At 34.8% G+C, this 17,396-nt stretch overlaps 1 protein-coding gene across 1 annotated transcript in view; it reads left to right on the top strand.

Moving 5' to 3' along the window:
• The window catches only part of SLC4A10 (solute carrier family 4 member 10), a 120,124-nt gene that overhangs the window by 11,753 nt on the left and 90,975 nt on the right, over positions 1 to 17,396 (top strand). The window contains exon 2 of the mRNA XM_085227694.1: positions 13,388 to 13,469. Within this exon, the coding sequence (XP_085083820.1) occupies positions 13,388 to 13,469 (82 nt within the window). The remainder of the gene's footprint in view (positions 1 to 13,387; positions 13,470 to 17,396) is intronic.

Raw genomic sequence — 17,396 nt, 5'->3', positions numbered from 1 at the left:
TTTTCCTGTTCATCCATGATTGTGGTGGTGTTTTTTTTTTTTTTTAAATGAAGATTGCTATCTCTGATAATACTTCCTTTGGATTTGGGTCAAAGAAATTGGCATGTCTATGATCTTGTTCCTGAGCTCTACTTCCTCTTTTTTCCTTTTTTTTCTTTCTTTTTTTGAACAATAATTATTTGTTTTTTCCAGCCTAACATTTTTACCATTTGCTGTGCACGCAACTCTACCTATTACCATCTATCTCTCTGACTTTGACTTGCAACTTTCTTCTCTTTCATTAATAATTCCTTACATTTTGATTTCCATATGGATGACCGTTCAGCTCTGTAGCTGCCCTGGTGCTGTTTTTCATTTGAACCTTATTATATGTACTTAATCAGCTACACACTTGAGCAGTAGTAGTCACCTCTAAGTGCAGTGTTCTCTGAATTCCTTTTCTGTGATAATTTTTTTTTTTTTTAATTTTCCACATTTTTATTCTCTCACTCCAAGAATGGAAGTGTGTAAAATTTTTTTTTAAATCAATCTTGACATTTTTTCTGCTCTTATTTCCTCTATTTCTCTATAACTTTCTTTATTAGCATAGACTCACTTATAGTCCCTGTTTTCTTTGCTCTTCTCATCTGTTTTAATTGTTCTTCTCATCCACTTCCTTCTGACAATTCATGGTCCTGACTGACTCTGAGTATCTACTTTCTCAGTTCTTAATGCCATCTGCCATGCTGCAGAGATACTGCTGAATATCTCTGGTGGAACTCTTGATTCTGCTGACTTTCTGACTTAGAGATTTCTATATTTCTAGGATTTTTGTTATGTGATGAGTATCTTTGCTTGCAGTTTTCCCTGTTTTGTATTTTTTTATGAACTTTATACTCCCCCCATTTAAATAACCTATTTTCTCTTGCTTCCATGTAAATTTATTAAGATTAACCAACCAGCATCAAAATTCAGGCTTCCTCCTCCTTTTTTTCTGAAACACTGCTCACTTCTGGTTTGTCTCTTGCACTGATATTTATCTTACTAATGTTCAACTTGACTTATACCTGGAAGGCTTCCAGGCTAGTTCTCTGTTCTCCTCCACTCCATCTGTCACATCTCCAAGCTTGTATGCTGTATTCTTCTCAAAATTTTGTTGGTTTTAGGCATCTGTCATTTTGTTCCTGTTGATTCTCATTCCAGAATTTGTTTCCTTTTAGGTAAATCTTCTTCTCCCCCTCCTCCTTTTTCTGTGTGTAGGTGTGTTTTTAAATCACCCAGGAATCCATTATCAGCATTTGTATCCTCCTTCACACCTTAGTTTTGGATAATGTAGCCATAAACACAATCTTTATGAAGATATTGCTATTGTATTTTGTGTGGTCTACCTCCACTCCAGTTAAATTCAACCTGTCTCAGAAAATCTTCTTGGTCCTCAGTGGTCATCTGAACACAATCATGTCAGACACAACTCCAGAGTTTTCTTTACTGATGCGTTCTTCTTCCTCTATGCAGCTCTGAGGTCTGACAGTTCTTGTTTGTCCCTGTAGCCATAATTCACGTTGAAGGCCTGCTCGTATCAGTACTATGACTATTATGATCTCATCTTCCTGTCTGACTTTGAAACTTAAAGCTTTGCTTGGCTTGATTAATGGTGTTAATATCATCTTAGCTTATTCCTCTGCCTACATCATTTGCTTTTAAAAGTCTACTCATCTTCTCAAATAGAAACTTCTGATCTTTCTTTTAAAAATTATATCTTCCTTTCTTTCCCTTTCAGGAGAGGTATTCTATCACAAGTTTGAATTTTTTATTTGCTCTTCTGGCAGTACTAACCTATTTTATCTATTTCTCTCCCATTTCTTTGTGTGCTTTCTTTTATAGTACTCCATCTTCCTCAGAACTCTTCTGTAGTCTGTAAAGTTAAGTATGACCTTTTAATGACTGCATAGGTGGGTTAGCTTGTGTGAATCTTGTTACACTTAGCTTGCTCTGTATTCTTGTTTGCATACCTACTGCTTGTCTTTTAAAATACATGACTGTTGGTGTAGTTATAAACTATTTACTGTCACATCATACATCATACATACATTTGAAGTATATATCTTAACAGAACTCACAGATACTATTTTTCTGTCTCTGTGTGTGAACACATTTATATTTAGTAGCAATACTAATAAAAAAAAAAAATAGTATTTGCAGCTATAAGTAAGGATCCTTATGAGGCAAAATACAGACTGGGATATTGTTATTTGCTAAGTACCTGCAATGAGATGGTGCCAAGAACTGGTAAAAATTGGTAGTAAATGTGAATGGTCTAAGTACTTAGCAGCATACAGTATCTTGTTTTAATAGCAAGTATTATCTTTTTAGAGTATAAACACACACACACACACACACACAAAAAAAATCAGTCTTAAATAAAAGAAGGAAGTGTTGTGTTGGCAAGAAATGATATAAAAAGCATCTGTTGATCATTCTTTTTCATCATTATGTATGTAATTGTTTTTACTTTACAGCAATACAATGGAATACAAGTAATGGTGTATAATTCAAAAAAATCATTACTTGTGCTGAACCAATAAAACTTAGTATCAAGTCATTTCTACTGTTCTCTCCTGAATACTGGAAGTACCTAGATCAAAAAGTTTGAAAGGTTAATTGTAATGTGATATTGGTAATCTAGCAAATACATAAACAAATAGATAAACGTTATGCCTATGTTTTTGAAAAAACTTTTGCTTTGGAAAAGTTCCCCTAACACAGCAGGATTTAGTGGCCATATAGAAAATTGACAATGAAAATTGTGAAGATCTTTTCTAACAATAAACTCCTTTCACATAGTAGTAGTGACATTTTCTTTCTACTGTACAGTAATACTTTTATGGGACAAATTACGTAATTTTAATATAAAAATACTATTAAAGTAATATAAATGGTTTCTAACTTCTGGCTTGTTTTTGCTATCAAATATCTTAATGAATTTAGAATAGCAAGCTCATGGAAGTTGATGTTTAAAACTGTATTATATCACATGTGCAATCTGAACGAGACTAGTTCTTAGATCTCTTAGAGGTGAGAACATCAGCTGAACTACTGCTGTTCATAATTTGTGCTTACCTTTGGCAGCATATCTCAAATTTCTGAATGAACCTCTTGTGGACTTGTGCTGTCCTAGGCTTTTAAACTATGCAAATTCCTTATTATTTAGTCGACTCTCATGGTCACTGTCCCAGTGCATTTTGACACTCTTTGATATGAAATTATCATTAAATTTCATTATCATGCCTTCTTCTTTTCTGCCTTTCTTTTTCCCCCCCCTTTAATTGCTTCTGCACTATTTATTGCTTATTTATTTATCTATCTATTTATTTATTTATTTATTTTTATTTTCCCTAAAAATCCCTTTGTAAATCAACTGCCTGAATCTTCAGATTATATCATAACATCAGTGGGTTGGGGAACATTATTTTTTATCTTCTTTGTTCTTCTAACTGTTTTCTCAAGCATGCCTCCCAATGGCCATCATGACTTACTGATGACTTGGGTAAGGAATGAGAGGAAAGATAGCTGGAATACCTTTGTCTAATTATGAGATAATTATTTTTTTTCTTATACTGTATAGACATTGTAAAAGTTCTTTACATTTCACTTGGGGAAAGTGTGTGTTTGCATACAGTAGGACGTTTCTGGGTAATAAAAAAACTGATTGTCAATCACATGAATTACAGTTGCTTTGATAAAAAAAATAATAATCACTAATGACAGAAAAATATGTAAATCAAACTAAATCTCTGGAGACAAAAAACACTGAGTTATCCTTTCTGAATTTTCTTCTGATGTTATTTCCTAAAGAGGTCTAAAGCTGTAGTGTTTCTGGAGCAGATTCAGAGGTGGGCTAGAAAGATGTCTGGAGCTCTGAAGCACCTCTTGTGAAGACAGGCTGAGGAAGCTGAGCTTCTTCATTTTGGAGAGGGGAAGGCTTCAGGGAGACCTTATTTGCAGCCTTCCAGTTCTTAAAAGGAGCTTATAATCAGGAGAGAGACAGACTTTTTACATGGTCTGAGGGACCATTTTACACAGGACAAGGGAGAATGGTTTTAAAATAAAAGTGGGAGGGGGGATGGTTTTAAGATTAGAAAATTAGGAAGAAATGTTTAACTCAGAGAGTGGTGAGGTGCTGGAATAGGTTGACCAGAGAAATTGTGGATGCCCCATCCCTGGAGGTGTTCAAGGCCAGGCTAGATGGGGCCCTGAGCAGCCCGAGCTGGTGCCTGATTTAGTGGCTGGAAATCCTCCCCACGTCAGGGAGGGTTTGGAACTGTATGATCTTTAAGGTGTCATGCAACCCAAGCCATTTTATAATTCTGTGATTCTTTGATTCTATGTGGATGATTTAGGGACTGTTCAGACTGAACCCTACATTGGTATTCGTACATTTTGGACAAGATAGATTTGTTAGAAAGACTTGTCAGTTGTCTTCGGGAAGCTATTTACTAGTTTCAGTCTAAACAAAAAAAGCCAACAAAACAAAGCCTTCTCAGCTTTGAGAGGTTTGATCACTAACTGGTATGGTTCAATCTTTCTTCTCTTTTGGAGAAAGATAATAGATATAGAAGACCCTCTGAAGAGCCACAAGGATTCCAGTTTAATTTCTGTGCCTGCAACAGAAAATTGTACAGTACTCTAAGTTCATTTTTTTCCTGACAATGGATGAGAAGAAGGCCATCTTATTTTTAACTCTTTTTAATTAGATTTGGTTTAGTCAGATTATTTCCCCTACTCATATAGGAGTGATATTATTAGTGTTGGCAAACTTATTAGAAAGGTTAGAAATGAGTTTGGCCAGTAAGAATTTTCACAGTCAATAAGTCTAATAGTCCATTTAGTTTATTATCCTGTCTCTTCAGATAGTCCGATTATACAGTAAGTCTTGGGAGGAAAAATGTGCTTCCATCTATATTTAGCATACATTTGTAAGTAAAAGATACAGATTCCAAACTTACCACATTTTTGTGGCTATAAATGAATGGAAAAAGTCCTCTCTCCTAGTGCTGCAGTTGCTGTAGAAACAAGTCCTGATAACTTGGTCATGACCTCCTTTCTTCTTTTCACTTGCTACTTCCACATGAGTAGCTGCTGCAAGAAGACTGCCTTCTGTGATTCTTCTACATGAGCTATTTCTAAGGAAAGAAGTCTGGACACATTTCATCTAGAGACACCTCAATTTTCTGAGGCTGAAAGCACGACCTTTGAATTAAGAAGTGTATCCAACTTAAAACTCAATATATCTTACTGCTGATTACGAATCTAGAAATCAAAACAATTTACTTTTTACCGTTTGTTATCCAGGAGCAAATACTTTCTTGCACAGTGGGCTACACTTAGCATGTTTAACTTGTAACTACACCTAAATAATTCTGTTATCCTGGCTATATCCTCACCTGGCATAAAGCCAAGTGGGAGCCCAGACAAGCTGAAAGTAAATCTGATTTAGGCCTTAGATAAAGTCTTCACATCTGTTCTCATGCTTTTGGAGTTTTCCTTAGTAGTTGACATAGCCATTGCTATGAAGCGAAAGAAGATTTCAGTTAATGGGACTGCATTAGGATGACATAAGATATTCAAATAATAACTGCAGAGGAAAATGCCTGAGATTGAATCCTGTGCTCTTCTTATCTCAATAACTTACAAGTATTTTGACAGGTAGTAAAGAATGCGAAGCACAAGGAATAAAATTACAGAGATGTGAGCCACTTTCAATCTCCTTTCAGTAGTAGCAAGAACCTCTATCTTTTATTTATTCAGAGGTCTTTCTCAGACTAGTAATTGATTAAATATTAGCTTACAAAATTAGCAGATGTGATGTGAAAGGAAGGAAGGAAGGGGAAAAGGCAAGGGAGTCTTAGCTAGGCAGAAAATATTCAAAGGAACCCAATTACTCTAAGGGTCTTGTTCAGGTTTTGTAAGGCTCTCACATTGTTTAGACATTACTGATAATTTTACTCCAAGGCATACAAAAGATGGCAAATACAATTGCAATTTAATGCAAATGTTGAAAAAAGTACCAGAATCCAGAAAGAACTTAACAGCTCACCACTTCATCACTGTATCCATTGTTACAACACCCTTTTTCTGTCTCCTCCCCACTCCCTCTCCTTCTGTTGCTGCAGCCAAAGAATTCTTTTCTGATGGGTGAGTGAAGGCAGGAAAAATGGGGCATCTAGGTATTCATGCAATAAATAAATGTATTATTTTATCTTGAATTTTTGTCTCCAGTTGTGTAGTTATAGTAAGAATATATGTAATGAAGTAACGTAATTGCCTTGCAAATGTATTAAGTGGATTTCTTTTAAGAAATAAGTTTATTCTAAGAAAGAAGATTCTTTATCACACAATAAGGAAATGTTTTAGTGTTTATGCATTCATTTATGCACTGATGCATAGTGGCTTGATATTGCATAATATGTATAACCAGCATAGGATATATCAATGTAGATAAACACGGGAATTACATGTATTAGTGTGCATTTATTTGTCTCAGACTGGTTTGTTTTAATCGTGTGTGTTTTCTGCTTGTGTTTAGTTGCATTACATTTATAACAATAGTATGTGTTTATATTTAATGTCTGAAATGATTATCTAGGTGTATATATTACAGGAATAGCATTATTATATTAAAAGTGTCTTCAGTCTCAGGTCAATAGCAGACCAGTTCTTTGGAGCCAGTGCTTTTTAGTGCAATTTTTAGCAGTGCTGCAGAAAATGGTACTTCTCTATTGAGTCACACTAAGCAGTTCTTGACTTCTATAAAAAGAGAGAAAAGAAGAGGGGGGAAAAAGACAACACGAGATGCTCTTATGCATATGACATTCAGCCTTGAGCAAGATACAAATCTGGAATGAAAACTAATTGCTTTCTACTTTTTGCATAGGGTGACCTATGTGGAGAAGAGCTGACCAAAAGAAGTATGTGCTTTGTGTTAACTAGTAGTGATTACTGAAGAAAGCTGCTGCAAAAAGAATCCTAGTACAATTAGAGAGAAAATAATTTCTTTAGACATTACAGAATAGATGTTTTTGTATAAAAAGTATGTTTTGATGAGTCTTCCTTGATAAATGGTTAGAAGGGAGAAGGATGATGTAGTATAGCTGATAGAATAGAAAAAGCAATATTTCATCAGAAAAATAAAATTCACTGTCCTTTCCACTTCAACAGATTGTTAGATATGATTATATGTAATAGAAGCAATTAAATGGTAATATTCAAAACAAGTTTTTTTTTTCTTATCTTATAAAAGAGAAAAGAATGACAGCTACATCTAAATTGTAGGCATAAACTCCACATTAAATCAATTTTGTGTGACTGTGTCTGCTCAAGGACAATCTGAAGGACAAGGCTGAACATGGCAGTCACCAATGATTTGCCTTCTACAACAGGGAGGCATGCATCTACATACAGCAGTTCGGTTTTTTTTTTTATTTATTTTGTTTTTTACCTTTTAGATTGTCTTTGCAAGATATTCTCTGTGTTGGCAGCTCTTGAGTTCAAATAACTCATTTTTCTTTATCTACGTTAATGTCACGTTTATGAAATGACAAGCTGCTCTTAACCAAAATGATTGTAAAAATAGATATGTCACACTATGTCTGAAATAATTACAACACAAAGAGATATATAAATAATATGATGCTGAAATCTTCAGTCTGGGAAGGCAATCAAGATGTGTATATGAAGTCTGGATAAATGTGTAGAGTCTCACTACAGATCGCAGAAAAGCTGAACACACAAAGTTTGTGTCACTAGCTTCATGGCAAAATATATGAACTAAAATTACTACATTAGAATTTAATCTCCTAAAATATATAAATACTGATAATATAAAGAAACAAAAAATATTTTATGTTACAGATTTCTATTGTTTATAGGAATGCAGTATTTAATATAGTATGCAGTGTTTAGTATTCTAACAGGCATTCCATAGTACCATATGGCATTTGAGAATTATCTAGGTTGTCTAATCGTCAATAAGTGGCTTATTTAGAGGAGCAATTAATACCATGATTATTTTCCTTATGAGTCAGCACATGTGTCACAGGCACTTCTACTGTGGAAAAAATAAAATGGCTTCTGCAATGCCATACATTTTACAGAAAGAATAGTGAAAAAGGATTGTTGGTTATGTTGCAATTTTTACTATGAATGTATTAAGAATTTAAGAATGGAAAGGATTTTAAATGAAAGTTTGAAAGTCCCAAAGATTTTCTGGAATACCAATACTCTTTATAGCTGACTTTTTTTCCTGTTTCAAAGAAAATCAATCATCCAGTTTACTGTAAACTGTGACCAAAAATCAGAGAAGGAAAATAAAGGTAGCCATCTGTGAAGGAAAGTTAGTTAGGAAGAGGGATATAAATAAATAAATAAATAAATAAATTCTAGGTTTTGCTTGCCTAAAATATATTAGCACCATATATATCAGTAGAACAGAGTACCAAAAGAAGGACAGCAAGATATTTCTTTTGACTGTTTAATATTTTTTAAATTAACATGTATATTAATTGTTAAACCATTATCTTACTGTAGCACAGATGATATCCAGTAAATGTTTCTGCAATATTCAGATGGTTTTATGCTGTATGCAAGTGTCTTTTAAGACCATACATTTTCTTTTTTTAGTAAATAAATATATAAGATGTACATCCTAATTCCATCATCTAGAGATATCTTGAAGTTCTACAGGTGTATGCACCTACCTTTAGCACCTAGCATATCTAAAAATATTTCTCATATGCTTTTGCATGGATACATCTTTGAAAGAAGTTACTTTCCTCTTCTTTTTGCTAAGTCATCTAACTTATATTTGAGATATTGAGTTTGTACAGTTTATAACTGCTGCAACTAAAAAACACCCACAAATATCTGCTATAAAATGATATTTCTTTGCTTTTCTACGTGTGCAGTTTCTTCATTAATTAAAATGATCTGAGATGTGGAAGGGCACTTCAAGCATTTGTTACAGCTTTCAAAGCCATGAAGCTTTTTGTTACTTCTCACCATTATACTTACAAATACTATGAAGAGTTGCGACCTCACTTTATAATCTGTTGATCTAAGTGTTGAAAATCTGTATTCCTAGCACTCACTACAACCTTCAGTCTTCATGAACACATACAAAAAATAGAAACAAAATATATTTAAGACAGTTTATTTCTTTTTAATTTTGTTCAAATATAAGCAACTTTACATACATATTTCAATTTAAAAATGTGCAGTTGCAATGTAAATGATGCAGAGTTATTGCTCTGTTTTCTGCTTTTGTGTACTCACCAATATGTTTAAACTAGTATCAAGAAACAAAAACTGTAATGTCTGTATTTATAACACTTTTTCATTAGAATAGATTTTTCCTCTGAGGTATGTGTAGTGGTGAAAGTAATTTCATTGTTCATTTGGAAAATGCAAAAGGTGAAATCCTGAGCTGAGCAGAGTTGCTGAGCCCTGGTCTCTAAGGAGCCTGTGGTTTCTGCATGAATGCCTCAGCTTTTCCTTACCCTTCTATTCCAGATACGTTATTTGTTATACTTACTTTGTGTGTTTGCAGATATTTTACTATTTCAGGGAAACTGTTTCCTGCCTACGTTTTAATTAAACCATTCTGTGATAACACAGAATATTAACAAATACAATTCAAAAGGGAAAAAGGTTAGGTTGTTTCTAAATATATTTATATTTATTTAAATATTTATTGCACTCTGGTTGCAGCTCCAGAGAAATGCAATTTCACTGGCTTCTTTAGTGTTGCTCTTGGATTAGACCAAAAGAAAGTTAACCCAATGTACTTGTTTATATCATAACCTTTTTCCAGACAGTTGTCATAGCTGTGCACTGTATTACAAGGTGATAGTATAATTTGATGTTATGTTTAGAAAAAGTCTAAATGTTGATTTTTACCAATCTGTGGTTTCCTATTATCTCTTTACATTGCATATACTGTACACATTCCTAAATTGAATGACTTGGCATTTCGGTAGTGCTTTACACTTTTTTTAAATGCTGTATGAATGTTAATTATGGCACAGAGTGAGGAAGGCAGATAAGTATTATTGTCCCTATTTTACAGATGAAGAAGCTGAGGCAATGAGATTAAGTGACTTTTCCATCACATCAAGTCAGTGACAGATCCAGGATTAGCACTCGGGTACTTTCTGGATCCCCCTCTCATGCTTTAAACAGTAGACCACAGTGTTTGTTGAACTCAGCAAGCAACTCATTGCAATAATGGACAATACCAAGGACTCTTACCTGGTCAGTGTGTCCATAAATTTGTTTGCAGACTGCTCGAGTAGTGCAGTATGGCTTAAACAGCAAGCTAGCAGATGGGTGCATCATGTAATATTTCTGACCTTCATCATATTCAAACAGGGGGAATTGAAGAAGCAGCATAATTCTGACATGAACATGGGAGGATTGTGAAAAAGATTTAGTCTTCATGCCCCGCTTTGATCGCACTGAAAGTGGTGGACAAAACTACAGCAAAGTCATGGCTTTCATATACTTTGAGGATGTGTTAGTGTGGAGGCTGGTGGCTGTTTGATACATGAAAAGTCACCCAGAGCATGCATTTAATTTCTCATGACTGTCTTATAATTCTTCTTGCCTATACTTTCAGTTTCTTATTATAACATTTAATAATATCTTAGTTTTCGTGACATCCTAATAGAAAGCAGAGCATTACCAATTGAAGTTATGTTTCTAGTCTCTAATCATCATCTGAAAGTGGAGAGAATCTGCCACAATTATTACTTGTATTTCTATAGTGCTTCCATCAAAATGAGATTAGTTATGCTAAACTACTAGGGAGCCCTTCACTTCCTTATTCCTTCCTACAAGAAGGCAGCACAGGAATCACAGAAATTACTTCTGGACTAAGTGCAATATGACTCTTGTGCTGGTAAATGCAAGATGGCTTTCATACTGCTCCCTGGGAAGTGAGAGTGCACAGTGCAAGGCTTGTTTAATTGGACTTTGCTCAGAGTTTGACAAGTGAATTGGCAACAACACAAAACTCCCAATTAAGCTGTTTTTCCCTGTAATATTAATGGAACAAACCCACTTCTGAGAATGAGGCAAGGCTGAGACTTGCTGTGACATTACAAGAGCAGACAGAGAAGGAAGAGGTTGCCAGAAGCTGAAAATTGAACACATGGGAAAGGAGAAGTCAAAGTGTATGAGCATATTTTGATAAATATTAATGAATTAGTTTGTATATAGTTTAGTTAGATGATGTGTTAAGCCTTAAACTTCCCTGTAATTTAATATTCTCCCTGTTAAATTCCCCTAAATTTACTTCCATAGTGCCTTTTCAGTAACAGCAAAATGCTGGTAGCTATGACTTACACTAGAATAGGTCTACTTCTGACATGGCTGTAATACCTGGCCTTTGGCATCCTCTCTGTCCCTTCACCCATGGACATTGTGCCAGCCTGACCCTCGTGCCTAGTTAAGTCTGACTTCTTTAAATAATGGATTAATGTTACCTAAAATGATCAAATCCTTTGTGTGATATACTGTTCTGATGCATCTTAATATATTTTAGTGAATTCTAAATAATTGAGCAGTTTGAATAGAAAGCCTTTTCTCTATGTCAGATATCAGTTATTTGCTATTATCTGCTAGAAAGCTCTAATAAAGACAAATGTAATGCTCACAGTCTCTTTCTTTAGCAGCCTAGATGCTTGGTGCTAACACATTCCTAGGATTTTTCTATATAAGATAGCTACAGCATGACAGCTATTTTTAAAAAAGAGAGAAGCCTGAAAGAAAAACTTAGATCCAGAATTTATGACATCTAGCTCTAGATGTGAATCTTTTTGCCTAGGGCATCTGCGCTTTGAGGATTTGTTCTCATGTGGTTTAATTTCTTGTTATGTTCTATTGCACTCTATACATAGATGTATATTTAGCGTGTAACGCTGGTATTCAAATCCCTTGCCTTAGACTTTCATTAAGATACCAATTTCATACATAGAAATCATGCAGTTCTGGTTCTAATATATCACTTACTAAAACCTTTCCACTAATGAGAAACGTGTATTGATATATTAACTGATGGTTTCACAGAATCACATAATGGGCAGGGTTGGAAGGGACCTCAAGGATCATGAATCTCCAAACCCCCTGGCACAGCAGGGCCACGAACCTCCCCATTTAATACTAGACCCGGCTGCCCAGAGCTCCATCCTATCTGGCCTTGAACACCTCTAGGGATGGGGCATCCACAACTTCTCTGGGCAGCTGGTTCCAGCACCTCACCACTCCCATAGTAAAGAAATTCATGTGGGATAAAACAATAAGCCTCCCTGCTTGCCTTTTAATTTTTTTTGTATAGTTAACACTTTTTTTCTTCATCATTATTTACTGGAAACCACTCTGGATCATCTTGTGAATTATAGCTTTATTTATTTATTTATTTATTTATTTATTTATTTGTTATTTATTTCTTAACTATTGGTGATGATAGGCTTCTAGCAAAGCCAACTTGTTGTTTTGCACAGTATCCAGTGCCTCGTTGCTGACTTTTTCCCAAAACATTTCTGTACTGAGAGAATTGTGATACTTCTACGTGCCTGAGGTGCCTGAAATGACTACTTCCTATAGCTCTTTTTGGTTAGAGCACAATGCATGGCATATTTAGAGTGCAGTAGAGAATATATTTAAAATGCATATATGAGCACAGTAAAAATTAGGCATGAGTTCCAGATGAAAATTTGATTTTTTATCTTATGCTGTTAGTTTATAGTATTTGCCTTCATTGTAACTACAGCTTGTTTTTCGTAAAAAAAAAAAAAAAAAAAAAAAAGCAAAAACTTTGCAAGTTGTAAGTCTGGCCACTTGTTTTCATAGTATTAATGTTTTCTTTCTCATCATATTGCCTCGGAATATCATTCTCTGAATTTGCCAAAGTAGAAGAAGTGTTAGTGCTAATAATTTGGGAATTCTCCTTGTAGCTCACTATATTTCATATTATGGAAACAAAAATACATATACAATCTCTTTCTCCAAGAGCACAAGAATAAAGCTACCTCAGCCAGACACTTCTCATTTCTTTCATTGTCCCGTTGACTCATATTTTTTGTAGTTCACAGTAACTGCAGTTTACTCATTATCTTGCATGTTTCAGCAGAACTACTTTATGTCAAAATTAGCTGTAATCATACCTCAGTAAAAACAGACACAGGAGGAATAGGTTTTAATAATAAAAATGAAGTTCTGAAAAACTTTTGGTTCCTGAGTTGAAAGACTAAATAAATAAATAGTAAGCATATCCTTGTTTCCTAGCATTCTTCAGTGTTGGTAATAGATTCCTAGTAGGAAGCAGCTTACCTGTCCTTTTTTCTTTTTGCAGAGAAATGATGAAGAAGCTGTTGTGGATAGAGGAGGAACTCGGTCTATTCTCAAAACTCATTTTGAAAAGGAAGATCTAGAAGGTGAGAGATTATTTTTATATGTATTACGTTGTCTCTGTCTTCTGAGAGTTCTGAAACTTAATTCTATAGTTGTAATTCTGTAAACTTACTGATTGGTGGATTTAAATGTGAATGGAAGAGTAGAATGTTATCAACTATTTTAAAAAGAGAGCTAAGAAGAGAATTTTCTCACTGTAATGTTCAAATACAGACACTGGTGGAAATTTGTTAGTTTTCACAGTGTTCTATCATCAAGTCCTACAAACAAACATGCGTGAATTTGAATTGAACCTTCCCACCAGTATTCCTTTACATGTTGTTGCTGTGTGACAGATTGCAGAAGAGGGGCAGTCTGACAAAATGGCGTCTGATATGGAAGTGCATATGAAGCAAAGGTGTATAATGGAATTCCTCTACATGGAAAAAAATTATACCCGCTTACTTTCATTGTTGCTTGCTGAATGTTTATAGACACCAAACAGTGGATGTGAGCACAGTGGGGTCAGTGGGTGGTGCATTTCTACAGTGGTGACAGTGATGTGAAAGACAAGTCATGTTCTGGATAGCACGAAGGCTCCTGTTCACTGCTGGCAAAAATGCATAACCAGAAGTGGTGACTATGTTGAGAAACAGTATTCTTAACAGAGAATTTGCTCTATCAAATAATGTTTCTGTAGTAAGTAGTTACTTGTACTTTCCTGTGGAAACAAATAGGAGGCATTACTTTTAGTAGCAACCTATATGTATTTATTGGCTTCTATCCTTACTTTACAAACCTCTTGTAGTTGACTAGCCACATCTCAAGCTGAACAAAAACATTCTGGAGTGTCACAGATCAGACAGATAGATACTTTGTGATATACAGACTACAGAAACACTGCAGAAATCACATATCTAATGAGACATCTAAGCATGTAGAAGAAGACAAGTCAGTTTATGATATTGGACTAATAGTTTAGATATCTCTGAATCAGTTATGTTTTCTTGTTACGAGTACTCTTCCACTTCACTACTGAGGTGTGTGACCCCCAAGTCATAATTACTGGATGACAATGAATTTCTATTGTATATAGGATATCCCACTTTAGAGGCTGGAACTTGTTGATTTTAATTGTTAGCTTCTGAGGCCCATGAACTAGCTAAAAAGAAATGCTAAGATCTAGAGTGTGTTTTTATATTACACATCTAAAGAGTTAACTGCCTCCAAAGAGGTCCGAAGAGAGTTATCTCTGTTAGTACATGGACCCTAGCTTTCTATATGGGTTCCCTTGATTAATTCAGTTGATCCTCATGATTTGTTTTTTTTTTTCTCTCTGCCTGTATGAATTTTGCATTCTTTGTTGCACAGTGGCCATATTGGTGGTGATACCGTGTAAACATCAACGTGATAGAGGGCAATGCCTTATTCCTTACTGCTTCCCATAGCAGAGCCTCAAAATGTAGGCACGGCTGCAGTTCACACTGTTCAGGGCAAGTCTGAGCATGTGCAAAAGTAGAGTTTCCTGCCTCAGATCTCAATTAGAATATTTTCAGGGTGACTCGTAGAATGTCTCAAGAGACTGCTACCATACCAGACTTGTAGTGACCATGTTGGACTTAGCCCCACAACTCCCTTTGTGCAGTCTTTCTCTTTGTTTTCTGTGGTCTTCAGACAGTTGAACACATTCTTGTCCAGTTTACAACTGTTGTACCTGATGTTCTTAGAGAAACACCTGACAGAAGAACTGGGATGATCTGTCTTCCATTCTCCTGGTTAATGAAACACAGGGTTATCTGTGCAGGAGTCTACCCAAAAAAATGTGCTTTTGCTCAATCATTCTTACTGATGATCTTTTTGAAAACTGACAGCTTTCTGTAGAAGGACATCTTCAAGATTAGTCACATGGGTAGAGTTAAGCATTAAGGCAGTCAGAATTATTCCGATGTATATTTTAGGTTCCACATGTGACTGTGGAACACAAAATCCCATCTCAAAATTTGCACAAGTATGTCATTTAAAAAGTGTATTTAATTACTATTTTCACCCACAATCCTGTATGTAGAATTTCTCCTGTGAAATATCACTAAAAATATTCTTTTAAAAATCTGCTTATATATTGTTATCAATAGAAACCAAAGCACGACAGTGACTTTCAGTTGCATCCCTCATCCCAGGCTTTCCATCAATTTAAATTGTTTAAAAATTCTGAAATTGGAGAATAAGTCTGGTTTTCTTCAAAAACAAAATCACACTGTTTCATAATGTTCTAACAAAATGACTGCTTGATGTAGAATTCTTCTTAATGTGGTTAGCTTTCTCATAATTTTCACGTTCACTCTGAGATCAGATCCTTGTATCTTTAAATACATAGTCACTGCATCCAGAAATATCAAGTGACATAAAAAGGTTTGAAGAGACTGTACATTTTAATGATCACGTTGCTGTTAATAGCATGCCCTCTTGTTTCACAGCACAGCTAGGCACTTTTCCGTTTTGAAACGGTGTATGTGACTCACAAATGTCACTGTCTTATTCCTACCCAATGTACATTGTAATGTACTTTGCTAAAAATTTACCTTTTTCCTAATTACGTAACAGACTTCAGCTATAAAATATGGAATTATGCAATCAGGTGCTAATTGCATAGCTTAGTGAAATCATATAATTAGATAATTAACATGCATTATACAGTTGACTCTGTGGAAGATATTTAATTTGTTTAAAACTGTAAGTAGCTAGTTACGGAATATTCTAGCAAAGATGAGTTTTGACGAGTTTATGATTCAACAGCATTGTATCAGAAACTTCAAAAACTGCAATTTGAACGAAGAATTAATGATTACTTAAATATGAAATTCAGGTTTCATTTTCTTCTGCTTAAATTTTAAAATCGTAACTGTTCTGTTATTTTTTAAATTGTGGACTATCAAATAAAGATTTAAATAGGAACTAAAATTTCCAATTGAAATTTCTTGGCCTGACAAATACTTGTATTTGCATATTTCGAGGCAGCCATTGTGCAAAAATGTTGGAACTGCATATCATGCTGAAAAAGCATGGAAATACTGTGATGAGTAATACTGCCTGATAGAACATTCCTCAGAACTAGAATTTTTTCTTCAGTCTGTCTAGATCAGTGTTTTCTGTCTCTGAGTAGAATGGCAAAAAAAAACCAATGACAAACAACAACAACAATAAAAAACAACAAAAAAACCCCAACAAAATAAAACAAGCAAACAAAACAACAACAGGAACCCCACAACTGGGGACATAGGCAGGAATTGCAGGATTTCCTAAGTGACATGCTGTTCATCTTAACGCCAGTAATGATACATGAAGTATATATTTCAAATTGTATCTTTTACCTGCACCACTGTAGTTCTTCAGAAGTAGGTTGTGTGTAGAGCTTCAGCATTCAGATTTTCCACATGAAGGATTTTTCCAAGTAATTCATTTTTATTGAGTTGTCAGCTCAAGATCAGTAACTAATACAAGAACATGTAATTTGTCTGATTGTCGCATTAACAAAGGGTTGAAGGAATAACTCCTAAAGGCAAAACAAGAAAAGAAGCCTGTTTCCTTTGGTTATAAATGCGTATTTTGCAACTTATCTTTCAGTGTGTATACATTCAAAGTTTCTACTGCAATAAATACACTTATTTTTATCAGCAGTGGAATTCTTAAGTGAGAATTAAAACTGATTCTGAATACTAAAGGATTTCCTTGTAATAAGAAGGACAGATTGTACACAGCTGTACTGGGAGCAGGCAAACGTTCCCATTAACAAATGGGCACATAAAAAAGTTGCTCTCAGTATATTCTCTGTTACTGTCTCTACCTGCTGTTGATTCAGTGTTTAGTTGTAACGATCTTCTGACAGAATGAATGTGTGTACTTCATATTTTTCTCAGAAAGAAATATTTAGATTGATTTGTATGTGTCTGGAGATCTCATGCTCTGTTCATCTG

The sequence above is a fragment of the Meleagris gallopavo genome, chromosome 7 (assembly GCF_905368555.1).
Source record: "Meleagris gallopavo chromosome 7, MGAL_WU_HG_1.1, whole genome shotgun sequence".
Taxonomy (NCBI): Eukaryota; Metazoa; Chordata; class Aves; order Galliformes; family Phasianidae; genus Meleagris; species Meleagris gallopavo.
This window is presented reverse-complemented; position numbering and strand designations above follow the sequence as displayed.